Consider the following 19,259-nt stretch of genomic DNA (forward strand, 5'->3'; position numbering starts at 1 on the left):
AGCATAAAATTGATTAATAATTGGTTCAGGACTGGTTCTACCTAGACCTAATTCAGACCTAAGGTGTTATCATCCCTAAGTCAGTTGAACATGGAGAATGAAACCGACCTATTACTTATGGTCCATGGGGTTGGGTCGGGATTAGAAGTTGGAGTCTGGATCATTTGCCAACAAAACACATTCCAACCCTTTACCAACATGATCTCACACTTTACATATCATACATGGCAGGTCCCACTTTAATGGTGGGCCCCAGTAGCATGGTGAGATGTGCGGTGTGAGATCAGGTTGGTTGGTAGAGGGTCGGAACATGTTTTATTGGCAGAAGATCCTAACTCCGGAAGTTGAGTGTTAAATACCTAAGCTGACCATCCAAAGAAAAATTAGTCTGAAGTGCTTTTTGGGTGAGGTGAAGCCTTCCAAACCGAATCCATCCAGTTGGAAATCATCCAACTCTAGTAGGGTCATTGAGGTGGGGACAGGGGACAACAATAGTATGATGGGGAAAAATCTTTGGCTGTTGGGGGCCAACAGTTTTTCCTGTTGAGAGAGTTTCTAAGTTGGTCACGTTACCATGAGAGTGGGCAAATTAATAATTGCCCATTGATTTATTTTGCCTGGTTTTCAAAACCAGACCAGAAAAACTGGGAACCATGACCGGTTCCATTTTTTCCCAAAACTAGATTTTCTCCAAAAACCATTGATTTTGGTCAGCAACTCACTAACCCTAGCGATTAACCATTTGAACCGTTCGAACTATTTTGACCATTTTTAAGTTTTATTTTTTATTTTTTATCAGAACGGACTGCCTATTTGGTTTGAATGATTAGACCATTCGACTCAGAAACCAGACCCTAATCAGTTCGTTCTTCGGATCAATTTTAAAAACTTTATTATTTTGAGTAAAAGCAAAAGCATGCTCGTAAACGGTGAACTGCCGTGAACGTGCCCAACCGAGAAATTCTCTCGACAGAAAGGCTGTTGGCGCCCCGCCCCCAACAGCCAAAGTTAACCCGTACGATGGGTGTGTGGACTCAGACGGTTAGCCAAAATAAAGTGAACCGTCAGGATCAGATGATTGCATGCATCTGCGTGACAATGGGAGGAGCAGCTACTCGCCAAGCAGGAGGTGGGTCCACCATTCACCTACCACAGAAACTGTTAGCGGTCGAATTCTCTATGGTTCTACTCGTGATACTGGACCATTCACAAGTCACCACATCATCTCCATAATATGGGATCCACCGAAATGATGACGAGGCGTATTATGATTGGCTAGTTACCCTCCGGTTCGCGAAGAGAAATGGAAGGAGGCAGTCGTTAAACAGAGAATTGAATACACAATGAGACCAACAATTAACAAAGAGAGAGAGAGAGAAAAGGAGAAAAAGGAAGAGGAGTCTTGTGGAAGTTGGAAATCGGAAGCGAACATGAATGGGGGACGAGAATATGCCGTTTTGCGATGCCAAAGCCAAACCGCTCTGAGAAATCCAATTTCCTTCTCTTAAAAGCTCACATGCTCCCCCCTTTCCATTTCTCCTTCTCGTATCTCTTCTTCCCTCGTTCAGGTATCTCTCTCTCTCTCTCTCTCTCCCCTCGCAAGTTTACATCTTTATGCATTATATATTCGATTGGAGGTTGCTTCTTTGAACTGGAAACTGGAGCTGGAAAGATTGGCTTCTTTTAAGCAGTAATTTGGTATGCGAAGCAATCATGTCCTCTGTGTGTGTGTGTTCACTTTTTGTTTTCTTCTATTATATACTTTCCTTTTGGGTTTTGGTTTGGTCTAGACTCTATAGAGTTCAACATTGGGGGAGAACCCTATTGTTTGCTCTGGGTCTTGGTCTCTGGTTTTCTCCCTCTATGTTATTTCCTGTTTGAAACACCTCTGAATTAAAGCCCTAGTCTGATCTCCTGTAAGTGCTTAAGAACTTTGAACCATCTCAATTAAGGAGAAAACCTCACAATCGTTACATGAAATTGATATAAGAATTTTGTTATGCAACTCTAAGTAGTACTGGTGGTAATGGTGATGTGCTAATACTTAAAACCTTTCCTTAAGACATTCTGGCCGTTTACCTGAATAACATTAGTGCAACGTGGCGGTTGGGTTTTGGTTAGAATCTCTGTTCATTTACCGCTCTTCTTAAATGCATTATTTACTAAAAAATATTTCGTTGATGATGTGACACGATACAAATAGGTCTCCCCAAAACAGTTCAGCCTACATGAATAAGAGAAAAATTGCATTCTTCAGGCCGTTCTTGTTGTTGAGTCCAACAAGGCTGCGAGGCTGTTGAGTTGCTATTCTCCTCCATGTTTCAACCATCAATTTAGTTTGATGGCTAAGTATCATATTTTAAAGTTCCCTAGATGTTGATGTATGTTTGAGTGGGATGATACTATGAATGTGAGCTCAGTAAATGTTTGAAGAATAGATCACTTGGGAGGTATTTGTTTTCTATATTATTTTCAGTGTATAAATTGACCTATGTATGAGTGAGATCATACCAGCACTAATGCACCGGATACCAAATTGATCTTCATATATGGATACTGTGTGTAATTGTTCTTACATTCTAACTGAATTTGTACCCATGTTAAAAGTGCATTCACTATTTTAAATTTCCGCATTTGCACCTGGAATTGTAGACTGATCTTACTGGTATGAAGATTATTCTCTTATAGATTTTGTATGTGGATTCAGACTCAAGGTTGGAGAGCTTTTACTTAGGCTGGTTGTGCAACCAACTGGGTTCAGTTCATCTGCAAGTATTTGAAGCAAGTAATTTAACGTGAACAGCTGTAGAAGTGGTTGATGGGCTCCAATTAGTAGTCTCTTGGTTTACTGGATATTCTCAAAATGGAGAGGGTCAGGATGATTCTGACTCCTGCATATCCATATCCACATGAACATTCACGTCATGCTATAATTGCAGTAGTGGTGGGGTGTTTATTCTTTATATCATCTGATAACATGCATACACTTATACAGAAGTTAGACAACAATATCAAATGGTGGTCAATGTACACATGTTTACTTGGTTTTTTCTACTTCTTTTCATCTCCATTTATAGGGAAGACAATTAAACCAAGCTATTCAAACTTCAGTAGGTGGTATGTGATATTCTCTAAAGACCATAAGTATCTGCAATTGATTTTGCGTTTCTAGTCCTTATTTGTTGTTCTTATTTAGTTTATAACTTCAGGGAGTTACTTCAGTGGTAGGGTAGCAGTTGGTGTTGCTAACTTTAGGTGTTGATTTCTTTCCAGGTACATAGTTTGGATCTTAATTGCAGCTCTATATCATCTTCCAAGTTTTCAATCAATGGGAGTGGATATGAGGATGAATCTCTCTCTATTCTTGACAATATATGTCTCATCTATTCTGTTTCTTCTTGTTTTCCATATTTTATTTCTTGGTCTCTGGTATATTGGATTCGTTGCTCGTGTGGCGGGAAAACAGCCAGAAATCTTGGCCATTATCCAAAATTGTGTAGTAAGCACTGTATCTTCTTTTGGCATTTCACCGTTAACATTTGTTTTAATTTAAATTTAATTTCTGATGGTTCCACAGGTGAATCTTATCCTTGTCTTGATTTTCTTATCCTAATGCATACTTTATGTGCTAAAAAAATATCCTTATCCTTATGCAGGTGATAAGTATAGCCTGTTGTGTATTTTATAGCCACTGTGGCAACCGTGCTATTTTGAGGGAGAAAACTTTTGTAAGGAAAAATTCTAGTTGGTTTTCTTTTTGGAAGAAAGAAGAGAGAAATACATGGCTGGCAAAGTTCCTCCGTATGAATGAGTTGAAGGATCAGGTTTGCTCATCTTGGTTTGCTCCAGTTGGTTCTGCCAGTGATTACCCATTTTTGTCCAAGTGGGTTATCTATGGGGAGGTATACATGGATGATAGTTTCCCTTGGTAGGATCTTTTGTGTTTTGAGTGTGCCACCTTTTCTGTTCATCTTATTCTACTCATTTTTCTGTTTTCAGTTAGCTTGCAATGGGTCATGTGCTGGTCCTTCAGATGAAATCTCTCCCATATATTCATTGTGGGCTACATTTATAGGTTTATACATTGCCAATTATGTGGTGGAACGATCTACAGGGTATGTAGTGATTTATATTTTTACTATGCAAAATATTGTAAATTCTGACTTTGTTGGACTTACAAAGATCAGAGGAAGGTTTATGTTTGCATTAGGTACTCTTCTACCATTTCATCTAAAAATTACCTACTGCAAACTAGCCTGATTGGATAATTTATACTATCAAGTAGATTTACTTTGACCATCTTATATCTGGTCTAGGAAAATCTCAGGATGTGCAGATGGACAAGATCCTGCAATTTAGCTGACTTGGAATCTATATTTATGTACTTTTTGTCACAACTATCAATACAGATCTTTTTTTTTCCTGATCACTTGCCATCACTAACTATCCTAATCCTTATTAGTTAACTCAGACACCATAGCCATCAATAGCTTTACTTATTTATTCATGATCTTGGAAATTGGCAGATGGACTCTTACTCATCCTGTGTCAGTTGAGGAATATGAGAAATTGAAGAAGAAGCAATTAAAACCTGATTTCTTGGATATGGTTCCTTGGTATTCGGGGTATGTATTAGTTAATTCTGATCATCTTTTACATGAAGAAAAGAGGTTCATTACCAATCCTGACAGCACTGGCAGCGATATGTTGCAGGACGTCTACTGATCTCTTCAAGACAGTTTTTGACCTTCTGGTATCTGTAACTGTATTTGTTGGTCGTTTTGATATGCGTATGATGCAGGTATATTTCATTATATCCATTGTAATAAATTCCCTTTTTCCTACTGTAAATAGTAAAAAAACTAAGAAAAAAACCTGGCTTCAACCATTATAAGCCTACCTCCCAGTTTTTCGAAACTCAGGAAACATCTCTTATAGTACATACACACTTTTTTGAAAGTAAGGATAATTAGTATTGTTGTGGTTGGAGAGAAAGGGGAAAAAGTCCATTCAGAGCTAATATGTGGTCTTAACTGCGATTCATTAACAAGGATGTAGAAGACAACATAATGTTCTGGATAGAATCTAATGGTGTAAGAGGATTTAACAGAATTTTAATGTTGTCTTTACTAAAATTATAATTGGAAGATTTTCATGAAACTTTGTATGCATGAGGTGTGAGCCTCTAGGCATGAGGCTTAAGCGATGAAAAATATAGAAACATGCATAGTAGAAGTATTATGCAGAGAAAACATATAATTGAATAAATGATCACATAAACAAAAGAGTTGAGGATGTGAGGAGCTTTAGAGAAGGCCATAATACATATAATTACTACTAAGAAACTCTGAATATTAAATAATACCTCTATATCTATATATATACCTACACAAATGGAATCTTAAGTTGTGATAATTGTGCATTGACCTCAAGGAATAAATCTATGCTTTTATAAAAATTTATTAATAATTTAATCCATTTTATTTTTAATACTATATTCTTTTTTTCTCTCATCTCTGTATATTTTGAATTTTTACCTGTGGAGGTCCAAAAGAAAATTTGTGCAACTTCTCTAGAGAGAATTTCCTTTCTAGAGCAATTATTTAGATCAAGATTTCTAAGTATGTTATTTTTTTGCACTAAGCTTTATTATGGCCCTGGGGTTTTAAACTATTTTAGTATTTCAGCACAATTATCTTATAATTTTTATTTGACTTGAATCAATTAATAAATGAAATGTTTATATGTTTCTTATTAGTAATGTCTGTGAATCTCTCTTTCTCTCTCTCTCTCTCTCTCTCTCGTTTTGCCAAATATATGTTTTTCCATGTGTTCTTTTTTGTTACATTTTATGTTTTTATCTTTTTTTTTTTCAAATGAGTAATACACTGAACTTTATGGTTTTTTATGACTTTTGTGAAAAGCATATTCTTCTCTTTTTTAATGTTTTCTGCAAGATAGCTCTATTATGTGAATACAATTTATATTTCAGAAATTCCTTTCTTTTATATCAGGCTGCAATGAGCAAGGTTGAACATGGTGTTGAAGAAGGCGCTCTTTTATATGATCATTTTAGTGAAAAGGAAGATATGTGGTTTGACTTTATGGCTGATACAGGAGATGGTGGAAACTCATCCTATGCTATTGCTCGACTACTTGCCCAGCCTTCTCTTCGTCTCTATAATGATGAATCTGTGCTTGTCCTACCACGTGGAGACTTGCTTCTTATTGGAGGGGATCTTGCGTAAGTTGGTCCTTCTTTCCCATTTATGCTCCTTATAGGGGAAGAAATTGAATTACAAAAGACCAGTACTTGATCAGCTACCCATCAATGGAATGCTTGCCCATTTTATGTTGTTTTCTGTGATCTAATTGTACAAGTACCATGATTTCCTATATGGATGATAATAGAAAGGAATAGTTATTGTAACTTTGATGAAGTTAATATCTGAATCTCAAATAATTGTTATATGGCCAAATTTCAAACCTCTATTTGGGTGATCTAGAATGTTGAGGATTCAAGCTAAAAGGCTTTGAATCAATAAACATTGATGATTTAGACTGATTTCAAACCTGTCAATTTTCAGAAAACTGGCAATCTGAAGGAATTTTATCCTCACAAAAACACTACAGAAATTTACCAAGTTTACTCTTCTTACCTTAACACTTAAGGACCATTTGATATTGACTGAAATGGCTGAATCGAATAGCTTAATTTTTGTCTTTTAGTGGGTAAAGTAATTGAGTAATAAAATACTCAAGGGTAGTAAACAACCCAATTTCAGCTTCTGCCATTAAGGAGCTTACAACCTCCTTAATAATTTATTTACTAAAAGGCAAGACAATAAGTCATTCAGTTCAGCCAATTTAATTGTTATCTAATGTCCCCTTATCTTCATTGAATGATGTAATAAATGCTCAGATAAATTGGCTACAATTAATGATTACTGTCATTTTTCCAATATGCCCAGCTGAGAATTCCAGGTTTATGATATCTTGATGTTCGACTGCAAATTTTTAACTCCATCCTAACCAATCTCTTGATCATTCTCATGCTCTAATTCCATTAACCCAAGGGACATAAAAGCTCCTCTAGGGTTTAATGCTGAGACCAGGTTGTTTTTTTATATGCTCCATGTATTTGATGTTTGTCATGTGCACGATCAGTTGATCCAATTTTGTTAAACAGATACATTAGCCAATTAAACTTATATTTTGTTGACAAGATTTGACAAAGTTCTATTTTATTTTATTTTTTGATCAGTAAGATTTGAGAAAGCTGCATTACTATATAATGCCATCGATTTCTTTAACTTTCTGGTATGAAATTAATTTTCTACTGCCTTTTGCAGATACCCTAATCCTTCTGCATTTACTTATGAGAAGCGTCTTTTTCGCCCTTTTGAGTATGCTCTCCAGCCGCCATCTTGGTATAAACCAGAGCATATAGCTGTGAACAAGCCAGAATTACCTTGTTCAGCGTCTCAACTGAAGTGCTATGAGGGACCTCAGTGTTTTATTATTCCTGGAAACCACGGTTGGTGATAGCTTTCTGCCTGAATTTTCTTAAAATAAATTTATGGATATTTATCACCAATTGTTGTTTTAATCGGTTGACTTCTCTGTGTAATAGTTGTAGTAATTCTCACTCCCTTAATTGATAATCTGTTCTCAGTCTTGATGTAGTAAAGATTATTGTTATGAAGTTTATCTATCTGAGGTTCACTTTGTTGCAGATTGGTTTGATGGACTTCATACTTTTATGAGGTATATATGCCATAAAAGTTGGTTGGGTGGGTGGTTTTTACCCCAGAGAAAAAGTTATTTTGCTTTGCAGCTTCCAAAAGGATGGTGGATATTTGGTCTTGACCAAGCTCTTCATTGTGACATTGATGTGTACCAATTCAAATTCTTCTCTGAACTAACAAAAGAAAAGGTATTATCTATGAATTTGCTTTGATACCAGCTTATACCTTCAGGAGATGGTTTCAATGCACAGATAGGCCGAATTGCATTTGCATATAACATGAATAGATGAAATTGATGTTGGTTCTAATTAATTTTGAACATAAACAAATAGTTTCTTGTTATAGTACTAGTTTTTCACCAATTTGTGTAATTAAAATGGTTAGAGATTTGGCCTTTTACAGTGCGGTTCAGCCAACAATTTGACTGACACACACTTGCTTTAAAATTTACAGTATGCTGGAAAAGTACATGATCATTGTTTGCTATCAAATGATATTGTTTCCTTAATTTGCCTTTATTTTTATAGCTGAATAGCAATTTGGCACCCTATTATGTCATTTGATATTTTAGTTGTCATGGTGATATGTTATCCCTAGACTGAATATGTTGATCGGTGAGCCCCTTGATTGACTACACTCTGAAGGAGCATCCTGTACCATGATAGTCTGAAACCATCTTATGGCCTCTGATTTATTTTCCTAAGACTATACCATGTGAAGCCTATGTCTTTAATGCTGTTAGCATTATATACAAGTAAAAAAAAGGAATGATGTCTTGAAAAAGATATGTTGGTCTGGTCCTATAGGTATCTAAATGTCTATAGATGCTAATTCTAATTGAAATTCTGAAGTGTTACTTTATATCTTGGCCATAGTTAATCATCTTAGCCATTATCATCTAAAGGCTAGAGAGGCTTACCTTAGTTTTATCCTACATTGAAGACATGAACACATTTCCACTCTATCAAAGGCCATAGACTTCTATCAAATTGTGTGCTTTCAGATCTTTTTGCACTAAATCCAATTCCTGTGCATCAGTCTAGATTAAAAATAATTATGCCTTTAGTTCTTGAATTTTTTTCTTTAATTGCTGAAGCCTTTATTAATTTAAGCCTTTCATATGCTTTTTGGATGGCATGGTCATCAAAAATCAAGAGTAGAGAGCCTTTTAAGGTTGTTTCCATGACATGATTGATGAGTATACAGCTTTTCATCATGGTCATGATTTGAAGCGTCTACACATTTTCTAGTGTTTCCACAACAAATTTGCATTTCTATGGGTACTGACACAAACTATTACTGGAACATATCTTGACATAGTACTCAGTATATACATTACAATCTTTAATATATTTTCAGCAAATTTACTTTGTTAATTATATTAATAATAGATTTTCAGTTCACATATATGTTGTTTTAATGTGATTATATTGTCTTTAAACCCATTATATTTTCATGTTTATCATTATAGACGACTCTTTCTCTTTTTGTTTTCCTTTATAAAATATTTTCAGTTGTATATAATTTAATAAAATATAGTCGATGCTTTAATATTTTGTACTTTTATGAAGGATAAACAATATCATAGCATAAGAAGAATATTTATATAAAAATCATAGCTTTTATCTTAAGCAAAACATAATCCACTATAGTACTATATTATAATTTTTTAAACCTTTTAGTTTATTCTAAGTGGAGGAAGATGCCATCTTAAAATGGTATAATCATTTTAAAAGCACTATTTTTATTAATTTATAATGATGTGACCATTTAAAAGAATATACCCTTTTATAATTAAAAAATATATTAATAAAAAAGTGCCAAAGGTTAGGTCTATATCTAGTCCATCCTCCTCAAGAGCATAGATAGCTAGGATCAACATTAGGTAATGACCTTTATTAATAAATATTTTCATAGGTTAATATTTATAACATTATGAAATATTTCCAATAAATCTACATGGAATTTCCAATATTCCTGACAAATTTCTTATTTTTAAGTGGTTGATATTTCCATTGAAACCAGCATTCTAAACCCTGATCATAGCATGGTTTTCAAAATAGGAGGGGTTAAGTATCAATCAATCTGTAACTGTATAGAATTTGAACAACATGAGGGAGAAGGTGAAGTGGCAAAGGATCATAAGTTCATCACATGCACTCATGAAAAGCCAAACAAGTAGTAATTTTTACTTATAAAGTTATAATGTGGAGAGAATACCCACCCTCATACTAATACCAAGAATACTAGTGATGAGGTGGGGGAAGTGGCTTTGATATGATATTCATAACAATCAGTTTTTCATAGGGACCTAATCAAAGGATCCTTGCATGCTCAAAGACATAAAACAGTAATTTGGGAATTGTTTCAAACTTCTTTATTAAGTCCCTTTTGAGGTGTACCGCAAGAAGATCAACACCATTGACATGCTACAAAAAAGAAGACCTCTCTTATGCTTATCCCCAAATTGGTGAAATCTATGTAAATCCAATGAAGAATCTCCATTTGCAAGGAGGATCTTGTTGGAAAAGGACCACCTCCCTTTTGGTTTGAAAACATGTGGTTGTGTCATCTGGGGTTCATTCAAAAGATTAGAGAGTGGTGGGGGGTGAGCAACCCAAGAGTTGAATGGAGAGGGATGAGATTTCATAGGAAGTTGCAAGACGTAAAGTCCAAAATCAAGGAGTGGAGCATTCTGGAGTTTGGGAGGATTAAAGAGAGGAAGGTATCATTGATTAACCAAATTGAGGAATTAGATAAAAAGGAGAGGGATACCTTTGATGAAAGAGATAAAGAAACAAGATGATCCTTGAGGAAGCAATTGGAAGATGTTCTCCATAAGAAGGAAATAAGTTGGAGACAGAATCAAGGCATAAGTGGATTAAGGAGGGGGATAGAAATACCAAATTTTTCTATGCAATGGTTGTTAGAAGAAGAGGAATAATATCTCAAGATTAGTGGCTGATGGGGTTTCTTTAACACATCAAAATGAGATAGCAGGGGCTTTTAAAGAACATTTTAGATCAATCTACATAAGACCTTTAAGGGAAAGAGTATGGCTTGAGGGGATTGATTGGTCGAGGATCCCAAGTGAAATGAAGAGCTGATTGGAGAGGAGATTTGAGTAGGGGAAATTAGGGAGGCCGTCTCCTCCATGGATAGATGAAAAGCACCAAGACCAGATGGTTTCACAATGGCCTTCTACCAAGGTTGCTAGGATATTATGGAGGAAGATCTGTTGGGAGTGTTTGAGGAGTTTTATGAAATAGGAGTAACTAATCTAGGCCTTAATTTGACTTTCATTGCTTTGGTACCAAAGAAAAGTGATGCAACACATCTTCGTGAGTTAGATCCATTAGCTTGGTGACCAGTCTCTATAAAATTATAGCTAAGGTCTTTATCTTTGAGGATTAGGGTTGCTCTCCCTTTTATTATCTCTCCAAATCAGGGTGCTTTTGTAAGGGGTAGGCAAATAATTGACCAAATCCTAATTGCTAATGAATGTGTGGAGGATTTCAAAAGAGCTTGGAAGAAAGGCTTTTTTTGTAAATTGATTAGGAGAAAGCTTATGATATGGTGGATTGGTCCTTGTTGGAAGTTGCGAGGAATTTTGGATTTGGGGAGAGATGGTGTAAATGGATAAGAGGATGCATTAAGACCTATCATTACTCTTTGTTGGTGAATGGAACTATAGTGGACTTCTTCCCAACCTTAAGAGGGATTAGACAAGGAGATCCCCTATCTCCCTTTCTTTTCACTCTGATTGTTGTGGTCCTCAAAATGCTTATTGCTAGGGCAGGCTCACATGAGTTGTTGAGGGGTTGGAAGGTTGGTCGTGGCAATGTTTCAATTACACATTTTGCAATGTGCAGATGATACTGGATTAGGAATCTCAAGTTGATAGTATAACTTTTTAAGTTAATTTCCAATCTCAAGGTGAACTTAGACAAATGTTGCATTGTGGGTGTTAATATGGAAGAAGGGGAGATAATGGAGCATGCAAACATCTTGGGATGTGAGGTGTCATAATGGCCGCTGAAGTATTTAGGACTTCCTTTGGAGGATAATTCAAAAAAGAACAGCTTTTGGGACCCTGTAGTAGAAAGATTTGTTAAGAGACTTACATTTTGGAAGAAAAGCTATTTTATGTCTTTAAGGTGAAGGATCACATTAATAAAAGCTACATTGGAAAAGTTGGTGAGGGACTTCTTGTGGGAACCAGGGGAGGAGGAAAAGACCATAGAGTTAGTTGGGAAATGGTGAGTAGAAGCAAGAAGTTTGGTGGGTTGGGTTTAGGCAATTTACGAAAGAGGAATGTCTTTATTGGGAAAGTGGCTTTGGAGGCTTCCTGTCGATAAGGACAAGCTTTGGGCTAAGATAGTGATTGGCATCCATAGGCTTGAAACTGATGATTAGGATGCTGAATTACTGATGGAGGATACTAGAGCCTCTCCTTGGAAGGCCATCCATGCTATCCTCTCATCTTTCCTATCTTTTGTTAGGTATGACCTTTGTTCTGGTAACCTTATAAAATTTTGGGAATTGGTGTGGGTGGGTAATCTATCTTTGAAAGAAAAATTCCCCCTGTTTTTGCCCTGTCAAGATATAAAGGTAAACCTATCTCCTCTTTCGTGGTTCCTTCAAGCTTGGCGAATGGTGTTGATTGGGATTTAGGTTTGAGGAGGGGTGTGAGGGATTTGGAAATTGATTATGTTTTGGACTTGCTTCATATCCTTAATGGGGTTTACTTGGATTCATCCAAACTTGACAGTTGTATTTGGACCCTATCCTCCTTTGTTGTCTTTTCTTTTGCCTCTTCTTTAAGGTACCGATTCTACCTTTTGACTCTTTGGGGATACCTTTCTCGGTGAAGGAGGTATGAGGTAACCCCATCCCTCCGAAAGTTGAAGGTTTTTGTTGGGAAGTTTTACTGGAAAGAATTAGTACTTGGGATTTACTCCAAAGCAAAAGAACTAATAGGCACTTATCCCCACACTGGTGTGTTATGTGTAAGGCTAGTGGATAAACTTGCTTTCACTTATTGATCTCCTTCCCTTTTTGTAGCTTTTATTTGGGAGTGGTTTTTCTCGTTGTTAGGGTGTAGGTGGTCCCCCCTGGCTAATATGCAAAGCTTATTTGCTTCTACTTTCTTGAGATGGCCAAAGAAAAGGGGGCGAGTGTTATGGAGATGTGTAAGGGCGGCTGGTGAGCTGGACTGTATGGAAAGAAAGAAATGCAAGACTAGTCTTAGACAAGGAAAGAAGAAGAGAAGCTGTCATTGAAAGCATTATGGTGAGAGCGGTTCATTGGGTAAAATCTATGAAGATGTTTGCTGATTTCTCAACAGGTGATATCATGAACAAATGGAAGGAAGTGGCTAGTTCTGATTGCCACAAATCCAATATAAACCCTGCTTTGTCTCCTCCAATAGTTGTCTACATCGAGCTGAACTTTGATGGGAGTAGTGCAGGAAATCCAGACCCATCAGGTATTGGGGGGGTGTTTAGGATGGCGAAGGCAAGACCATTGGTCTATATTCAGGCCTAATTGGAGTAGGTGGCTCCCTAAGGGATGATGTTATGGCTGTCATGGAAGGACTTCTAAAGACAAAAGATTTGAATGTGAGAAAGCTGATTATAGAAGGTGATTCAAAACTGGTATTGGAATGGTTGCAAAAGGAAGAAAAGGTTTTTGGATTTTCAATAATGAAAAAAAGAAATTCAAGTGGATGGCTCAAGATATGGAAGTGCAGTTCAGTGGGGTTTAAATGGCAGCAAATGGTCTTGTTGATGTCTTAGAAAAACAAGGGGTGGGGAGGAACCAATTTTTTTAGGCTCAATTGTAATGGATTTTAGCCTGTGGAGAGTTAAGAAAGTTCACCTCTCCCTATCTTGTAATTTTTAAATATTTCAAATGAAATTCTGTTATTGATAAAAAAAGAAAATTGTTACCACTTACTAATATCCTGTCCTTTTTCTGTAGAAATTTGGGATTGGCTTTTCTCTTTGTTTAGTTGCAGGTGGTCCTTGCCAAAGGAGGTAGATAAGCTTTTTGATCCTTCTACCTTTGTCTGGCCTAAAAGGAAGGGAAGGATTATGTGGAGAAGTGCTAGAACAGTGATAATATGGATTCTGTGGGAGGAAAGAAGTAACAGAATTTAATCTGGAAAGAGAGAAGCATACAAGCAGTAAGAGATTGTGTATTGCTGAGGGCGATGCATTGGCTTAGAACCCTGGATTCTTTGATGATATTTGGAGAAATTGGGAGGCATTGGCAAGAAGCTCTTCCAAAAAAGAGAGAGAAAAGATTTTAAGGGAATCCCAACTGAAGACTATGTGAAACTAAACTTCAATGGGCGTAGTCAAGGCAACTTGGGCGCTTTAGGCATAAGAGGGGTGCTGAGAAATAAAGAAGGGATTATCATTGCGCTATTTTGTGGTCCTGTGGGAGTGGAAGATTTTAGGGCGGAATTACTTGCAGCTATGAGAGGGGCACAAATAGCAAGTGAGATGGGCCTAATAAATGTGGAGGTTGAAGGGACAAAACTGGTGATAGGATGGCTGAAGGATCCAGAGTCTATAATCAGGTGTTTTAGGGATGAGATGAAAAGGTTTAGATGGATAACCAGAAACATGAACGTGAAAATCTCTTGGATTAGGAGAACAACTAATGCTATGACAGATGGGTTAGCTAAACAAGGGGTAAATAGGGACAGCTTGTATTGGGCTTGGTTGTAATTGATATTTGTCACTATCTTTTTAAATTTTTGTGCGAGAGGTAACACCTCGTGCTTCTCTGTGGGATGCTTGTAATGCCTATTCTCCTTGATATTCAATAAATACTTTGTTTACTTTACTTATAAAAGAAGTCCCTTTTGAGGTAGCAACCTAATAAAAATCTGGAAAGTTGGCCTTTGTCGCATCCCCATGTATCAAATATTACCCCAGAATATTGTTCTTTATCCCTTTCCCACATTGGAAACCTTGGCTTGTTTAGATCATAATTCTTAAAATGAGCTGGTCAATCCTCTCCACATGCATGGTACCTTAATTGCAATGTTATTATCCCAGCCAGAATTTTTACTCCCATGTCCTTTCTAAAATGCCATAACCATTTACTATTAATCTATTATTTGATGGACTGCTTACCATGATGTTTGAGAAATTATTTTGAAAAGCTGAGGTTTCATCTCTTTCCATGCTTGTGTTCTAATATCATTTGTTAGATCCACTTATAATGTGATTCTACTAATATTGGCATTAATCTAGAAAAAAAATAAAAAATAAAAACATGTTAAGTATTCTGCATGTTTTCTGCTAAGTTAGCGTTATAAATAATGTGGTTTGTATATTTGGTCGATTATGAACTATTTATAGTGTTCCCCAGGTTCAAGAGGACGACTCTGTGATTATTATGACACATGAGCCCAATTGGCTTCATGATTGGTACTGGAATGATATCTCTGGTAAGAATGTCTCTCACTTAATACGTGATTATCTGAAGGGGAGGTGTAAGCTTCGAATGGCTGGGGACCTTCATCATTACATGCGCCATTCGGTTGTTTCATCAGATAAGCCTGTTTATCTACAGCATCTGCTTGTCAATGGTTGTGGTGGGGCTTTCTTACATCCTACTCATGTATTTAGCAACTTTAACAAATTCTATGGAGCGTCCTATGAATGCAAAGCTGCATATCCTTCTTTTGAAGATTCTAGCAGAGTGAGTTTTTTTAGCTTTCCTCTTGGGACCTTAAATGAATTTATGCAAACTTTTCTGTAATGGAAGGTTTCCTAATTGGATTCAGTTCTAAAATAATGCATTCTGTTTGTAAATTTGTATAGATTGCGCTGGGGAATATTTTGAAATTCCGCAAGAAAAACTGGCAATTTGACTTCATTGGTGGCATCATATACTTTCTATTAGTCTTTTCTATGTTCCCACAGGTGAGTTATATACATTTATACCAAGTTTCTAATTATTCATTTTTCTTGACTTGATGCTGCTTCCCAAGGTTTTATCCTTCATAGAAGAATTGTTCTCTTTTAGCTCCTTGGCTTTCTTTATCTTCTTCTAACCTATGATATAGTGGACCTCTCCCTATAAACCAGTGTTGCATGTACTCTCCTTAACGGATGAAGTGTCCTTGTGTCTGTGTTCAACATGCATCAGCATGGATTATTGAGGAATACTATCCTTTTCTCCTAGCTTCTAATGCATGCAATGAATGCCATTTTTCCCAGAAAATGCTGGTGATGGATACAACATTTTGGACCTCTTTCTACAGCTATATAATGTTAAAATTTGGAAAATATGGGTCATCTTAATAGAATATACTTTTCTGTAGACATGTACACGAGTCCATGCTTTTTGGTCTTTTCAAGTCAGACTCTTGTATATGCTTCCGATTTTTGCTCCCAAGTCCTTGTCCATGCAACATTGTTAAGCACATACCAACAAAGTGCTCTTCTTGACACAAATTGGGGCCTCACTGTGTCTGTCACCTTATTTCATGTCAAACCAGAACACCTGTATCTGTTTATACCTATGTTACTCAGATACAGCAAAGACTTGGCATAGACAAGGTGCTGTACATATATTTTGCACTAAAGTTGATGCCCATTTTGAAGTATTCAGGTAAGGGAGGCTTCCACGAATCATGGTTTGTCAGCAAGAAATTAGTATTGCATACTTTACTACTAAGATGTAGCCAACTGGATGTAATTGACATTTTTTCTTTCTGCATTTTCCAGTGTAGGCTTGACCACATTTTGCAGGAGGATTCTTTTTCTGGTCACCTGAAGAGTTTCTTTAGGACAGTTTGGCAAGCATTTATGTACATGTTGGAACACTCGTATGTGTCTTCAACAGGAACCCTGCTATTATTATTGGTGGCATTTTTTTTTGTTCCATCAAAAATGTCAAGGAAGAAACGGGTTATAATTGGGATTCTTCATGTTTCTGCACACATGGCTGCAGCTCTCATTCTCATGTTGTTGTTGGAATTGGGTATTGAAACATGCATCCGCCATCGGCTCTTAGCAACTTCAGGTTTGTGTTGTGCTTGATTTTATGTTTTCTATGTGCTAATGTGTATCTTAATGTGTCACACTCTCTCTCTCATTAAGTGATAGTTGGATAAAAAACAAAAAGTTCTGTGTATTCCAAATATCAGATTCTGAAAGGTAAAGAAAGCATAAAATGTAGGAAAAAGGAGAGCATCTAAATAAGAAGTATCACTTTGTCAGCATGGACTTGTTCAGGATGAAAATGCATTTTTATGAGAAACAATGTAAGATGATCACTTTTTTTCTGATCCATAAAAAAGAGGTATTTTTCTGGAAAAGTAGCCTCAGTATGAATGTAATTATTTTACCATTTGACTTGATAAATTGATATGCAGACTGATCTGGTGGGAGTACAATTTTCTGTTTTCATTTAAAATAGAGGAGTTCCCTAAATAATCTGCTTTCTTTCAGAAATTTGTAATTTTCAACTATTATAGATTCTAGTACTCTTCTAATTGTAAGGTGCTAATGTCTGACAAGTTTGTTTCAGGATATCACACATTATATGAATGGTACCGTTCAGTTGAGAGTGAGCACTTTCCAGACCCAACTGGCCTCCGGGCTCGTATAGAACAATGGACATTTGGCCTTTACCCAGCATGTATAAAGTATTTGATGTCAGCATTTGATGTTCCAGAGGTGAGAATTTAGAAATCCTCCTTTTGTTCCTGAAACTTTCTCATTGTATCCTATTAACCACACTAAATCCACTGGGAGAAACTTTCAGGTCATGGCTGTCACCAGGAGCACCATCTGCAAGCAGGGGATGGAATCACTGTCACGTGGGGGTGCCATCATCTACTATGCATCTGTTTTCCTTTATTTCTGGGTCTTCTCAACTCCTGTGGTCTCCTTAGTGTTTGGCAGCTATTTGTACATCTGCATTAATTGGCTCCACATTCACTTCGATGAAGCCTTCTCATCACTTCGAATTGCAAATTATAAGGCCTTCACCCGTTGCCACATCACACCTGAAGGTGACCTTGAAGTCTTCACTCTTGCAGTTGATAAGGTAATAATCTACCTAGCATACCTGGTGGTGACAATTAGTAAGAAAGCAAACTTAAAAGCGTCAAAAGGTTTGTGAGAATTCACTTTGCCCCAACCTCATAAACTAGGCGCCAGCACTGGATTTTTTTTTTTTTTTTTGATAATAAGGGAAAGCAACACAAAACGAACCAAAACAAAATTACAACACAACGGGTGAAGAGAAACCCCAGGCATTACCTAGACATAACAACAAAAAAATCGAGTCCCTTGAGCAAGAGTCTTCAAAATGGCTGGACTGGAATTTCGAATATAGCTTACTCGTCTTGATTTGCAGGTTCCTAAGGAATGGAAACTTGACCCTGACTGGGATCGAGAGCCAAAACAACCACAGAGCCATCTGAGGAAGTTCCCTAGCAAATGGTGTGCAGCTGCTTTGCCACAAGACCCAGTTTCTACTGTTAGAATTGTTGACCATTTTATTATTCAAAAAACAACTCCTGCGTCTCCTGTCTCGAAAACAAATTGATTAGCACTTATATTCGATCATTGTGTCATTCACATCTGTAACATCTTTGTAACTATTCATTCCTTAATAGTGAAAAGAGGTAAGTTCAGAGAACATAAGGGTTTTGTAATTGAATATTTTGATGGATTAAAATAGAATACACCCAAAATCCCCAATCGATGTTCATGGAGGGTAGTATTATTGGACAATTGACACCTTGATTAGCCTATGTACCTAACGTCCAGAGGTACCTTTATTTTTCTGCCCTCTTATTAAATATTTGTAGCCATTTGAATGGTTTAGATTTCATTTGGACACCAACCAAAGACATCTTTCACTAATTTTGTTAATTTACCCAAGAAACAGGCAATCAAAATTGAATGAAAAAAAAAAGAAATTCAGCAAACAAAATGCTCAAGAGAGAAACAGAAGCTGAAAGTAGGAGCTTTAGGATTCACATCTAAGAAAAAGAAAATATTGGTCATGTGTAGGTGTGCCAATTGGACTGGATTTGGTACAATCTGATCCAGTCCAATATGAGTTCAGGATAGATGGATCAGGTCCAATCCAATCCGATGAATACTCTAAACCATTTGACCATTCCAATTCAAATATCTGGACTGCCCAATCTCTGTTCATATTGGTTTTATTGTAGATTGGTTCCAACCCAATCCTGATCCGTTGATACCTGTATCCTTATCTTCTATCAATGAATTGGATATTGGTTTAATCCAACCCAATCCAATATAAACTATTATGGATGGATCAGGTCTAATCGAATCCAATAAATGCTTTGGACCATTAAAATTGTATAACTCCAATTCAATGTCTTATTGGTTCGTCCAACAAGTTCAAATTAATTCTGATTTGGACGAATCCAACGTAAATCCGATTCATTGACATCCCTAGTCATGTTGCCTAGTGTTTTAAAAACCAATACGGAGGCCGAAT

The 19,259-nt window shown here is 36.6% G+C and overlaps 1 protein-coding gene across 6 annotated transcripts; it reads left to right on the plus strand.

Moving 5' to 3' along the window:
• Positions 1–1,329: 1,329 nt before the first annotated feature.
• LOC148876439 (uncharacterized) lies at positions 1,330–18,424 on the plus strand. 6 transcript variants are annotated; one of them, XM_088966834.1, is made up of 16 exons: positions 1,330–1,568; positions 2,708–3,117; positions 3,274–3,499; positions 3,657–3,902; positions 4,000–4,115; positions 4,527–4,625; positions 4,714–4,801; positions 6,015–6,244; positions 7,353–7,537; positions 7,737–7,936; positions 15,135–15,467; positions 15,590–15,691; positions 16,499–16,796; positions 17,304–17,452; positions 17,541–17,825; positions 18,138–18,424. In XM_088966834.1, the coding sequence occupies exons 2-16, from the start codon at positions 2,864–2,866 to the stop codon at positions 18,327–18,329; spliced, it is 3,003 nt and encodes a 1,000-aa protein (XP_088822960.1). In that variant the 5' UTR covers positions 1,330–1,568; positions 2,708–2,863; the 3' UTR covers positions 18,330–18,424. The 6 variants fall into 6 exon arrangements, with proteins under 6 accessions (XP_088822960.1, XP_088822966.1, XP_088822964.1 ...); XM_088966838.1 differs by having other exon boundaries at positions 1,353–1,698; positions 2,708–2,785; XM_088966835.1 differs by having other exon boundaries at positions 1,355–1,698.
• The last annotated feature ends 835 nt before the right edge of the window (positions 18,425–19,259 follow it).

The sequence above is a fragment of the Nelumbo lutea genome, chromosome 1, assembly GCF_056320005.1.
Source record: "Nelumbo lutea isolate HS-2025 chromosome 1, American lotus-T2T, whole genome shotgun sequence".
NCBI lineage: Eukaryota > Viridiplantae > Streptophyta > Magnoliopsida > Proteales > Nelumbonaceae > Nelumbo > Nelumbo lutea.

Bases quoted from the DNA above. Each gene is read 5' to 3' on its own strand.
- LOC148876439 (XM_088966834.1), top strand. From the start codon at position 2,864: ATGGAGAGGGTCAGGATGATTCTGACTCCTGCATATCCATATCCACAT. The intron at 15,468-15,589 runs GTGAGTTTTTTT...AAATTTGTATAG, and splicing joins CTTTTGAAGATTCTAGCAGA to ATTGCGCTGGGGAATATTTT. The intron at 15,692-16,498 runs GTGAGTTATATA...TGCATTTTCCAG, and splicing joins TCTTTTCTATGTTCCCACAG to TGTAGGCTTGACCACATTTT.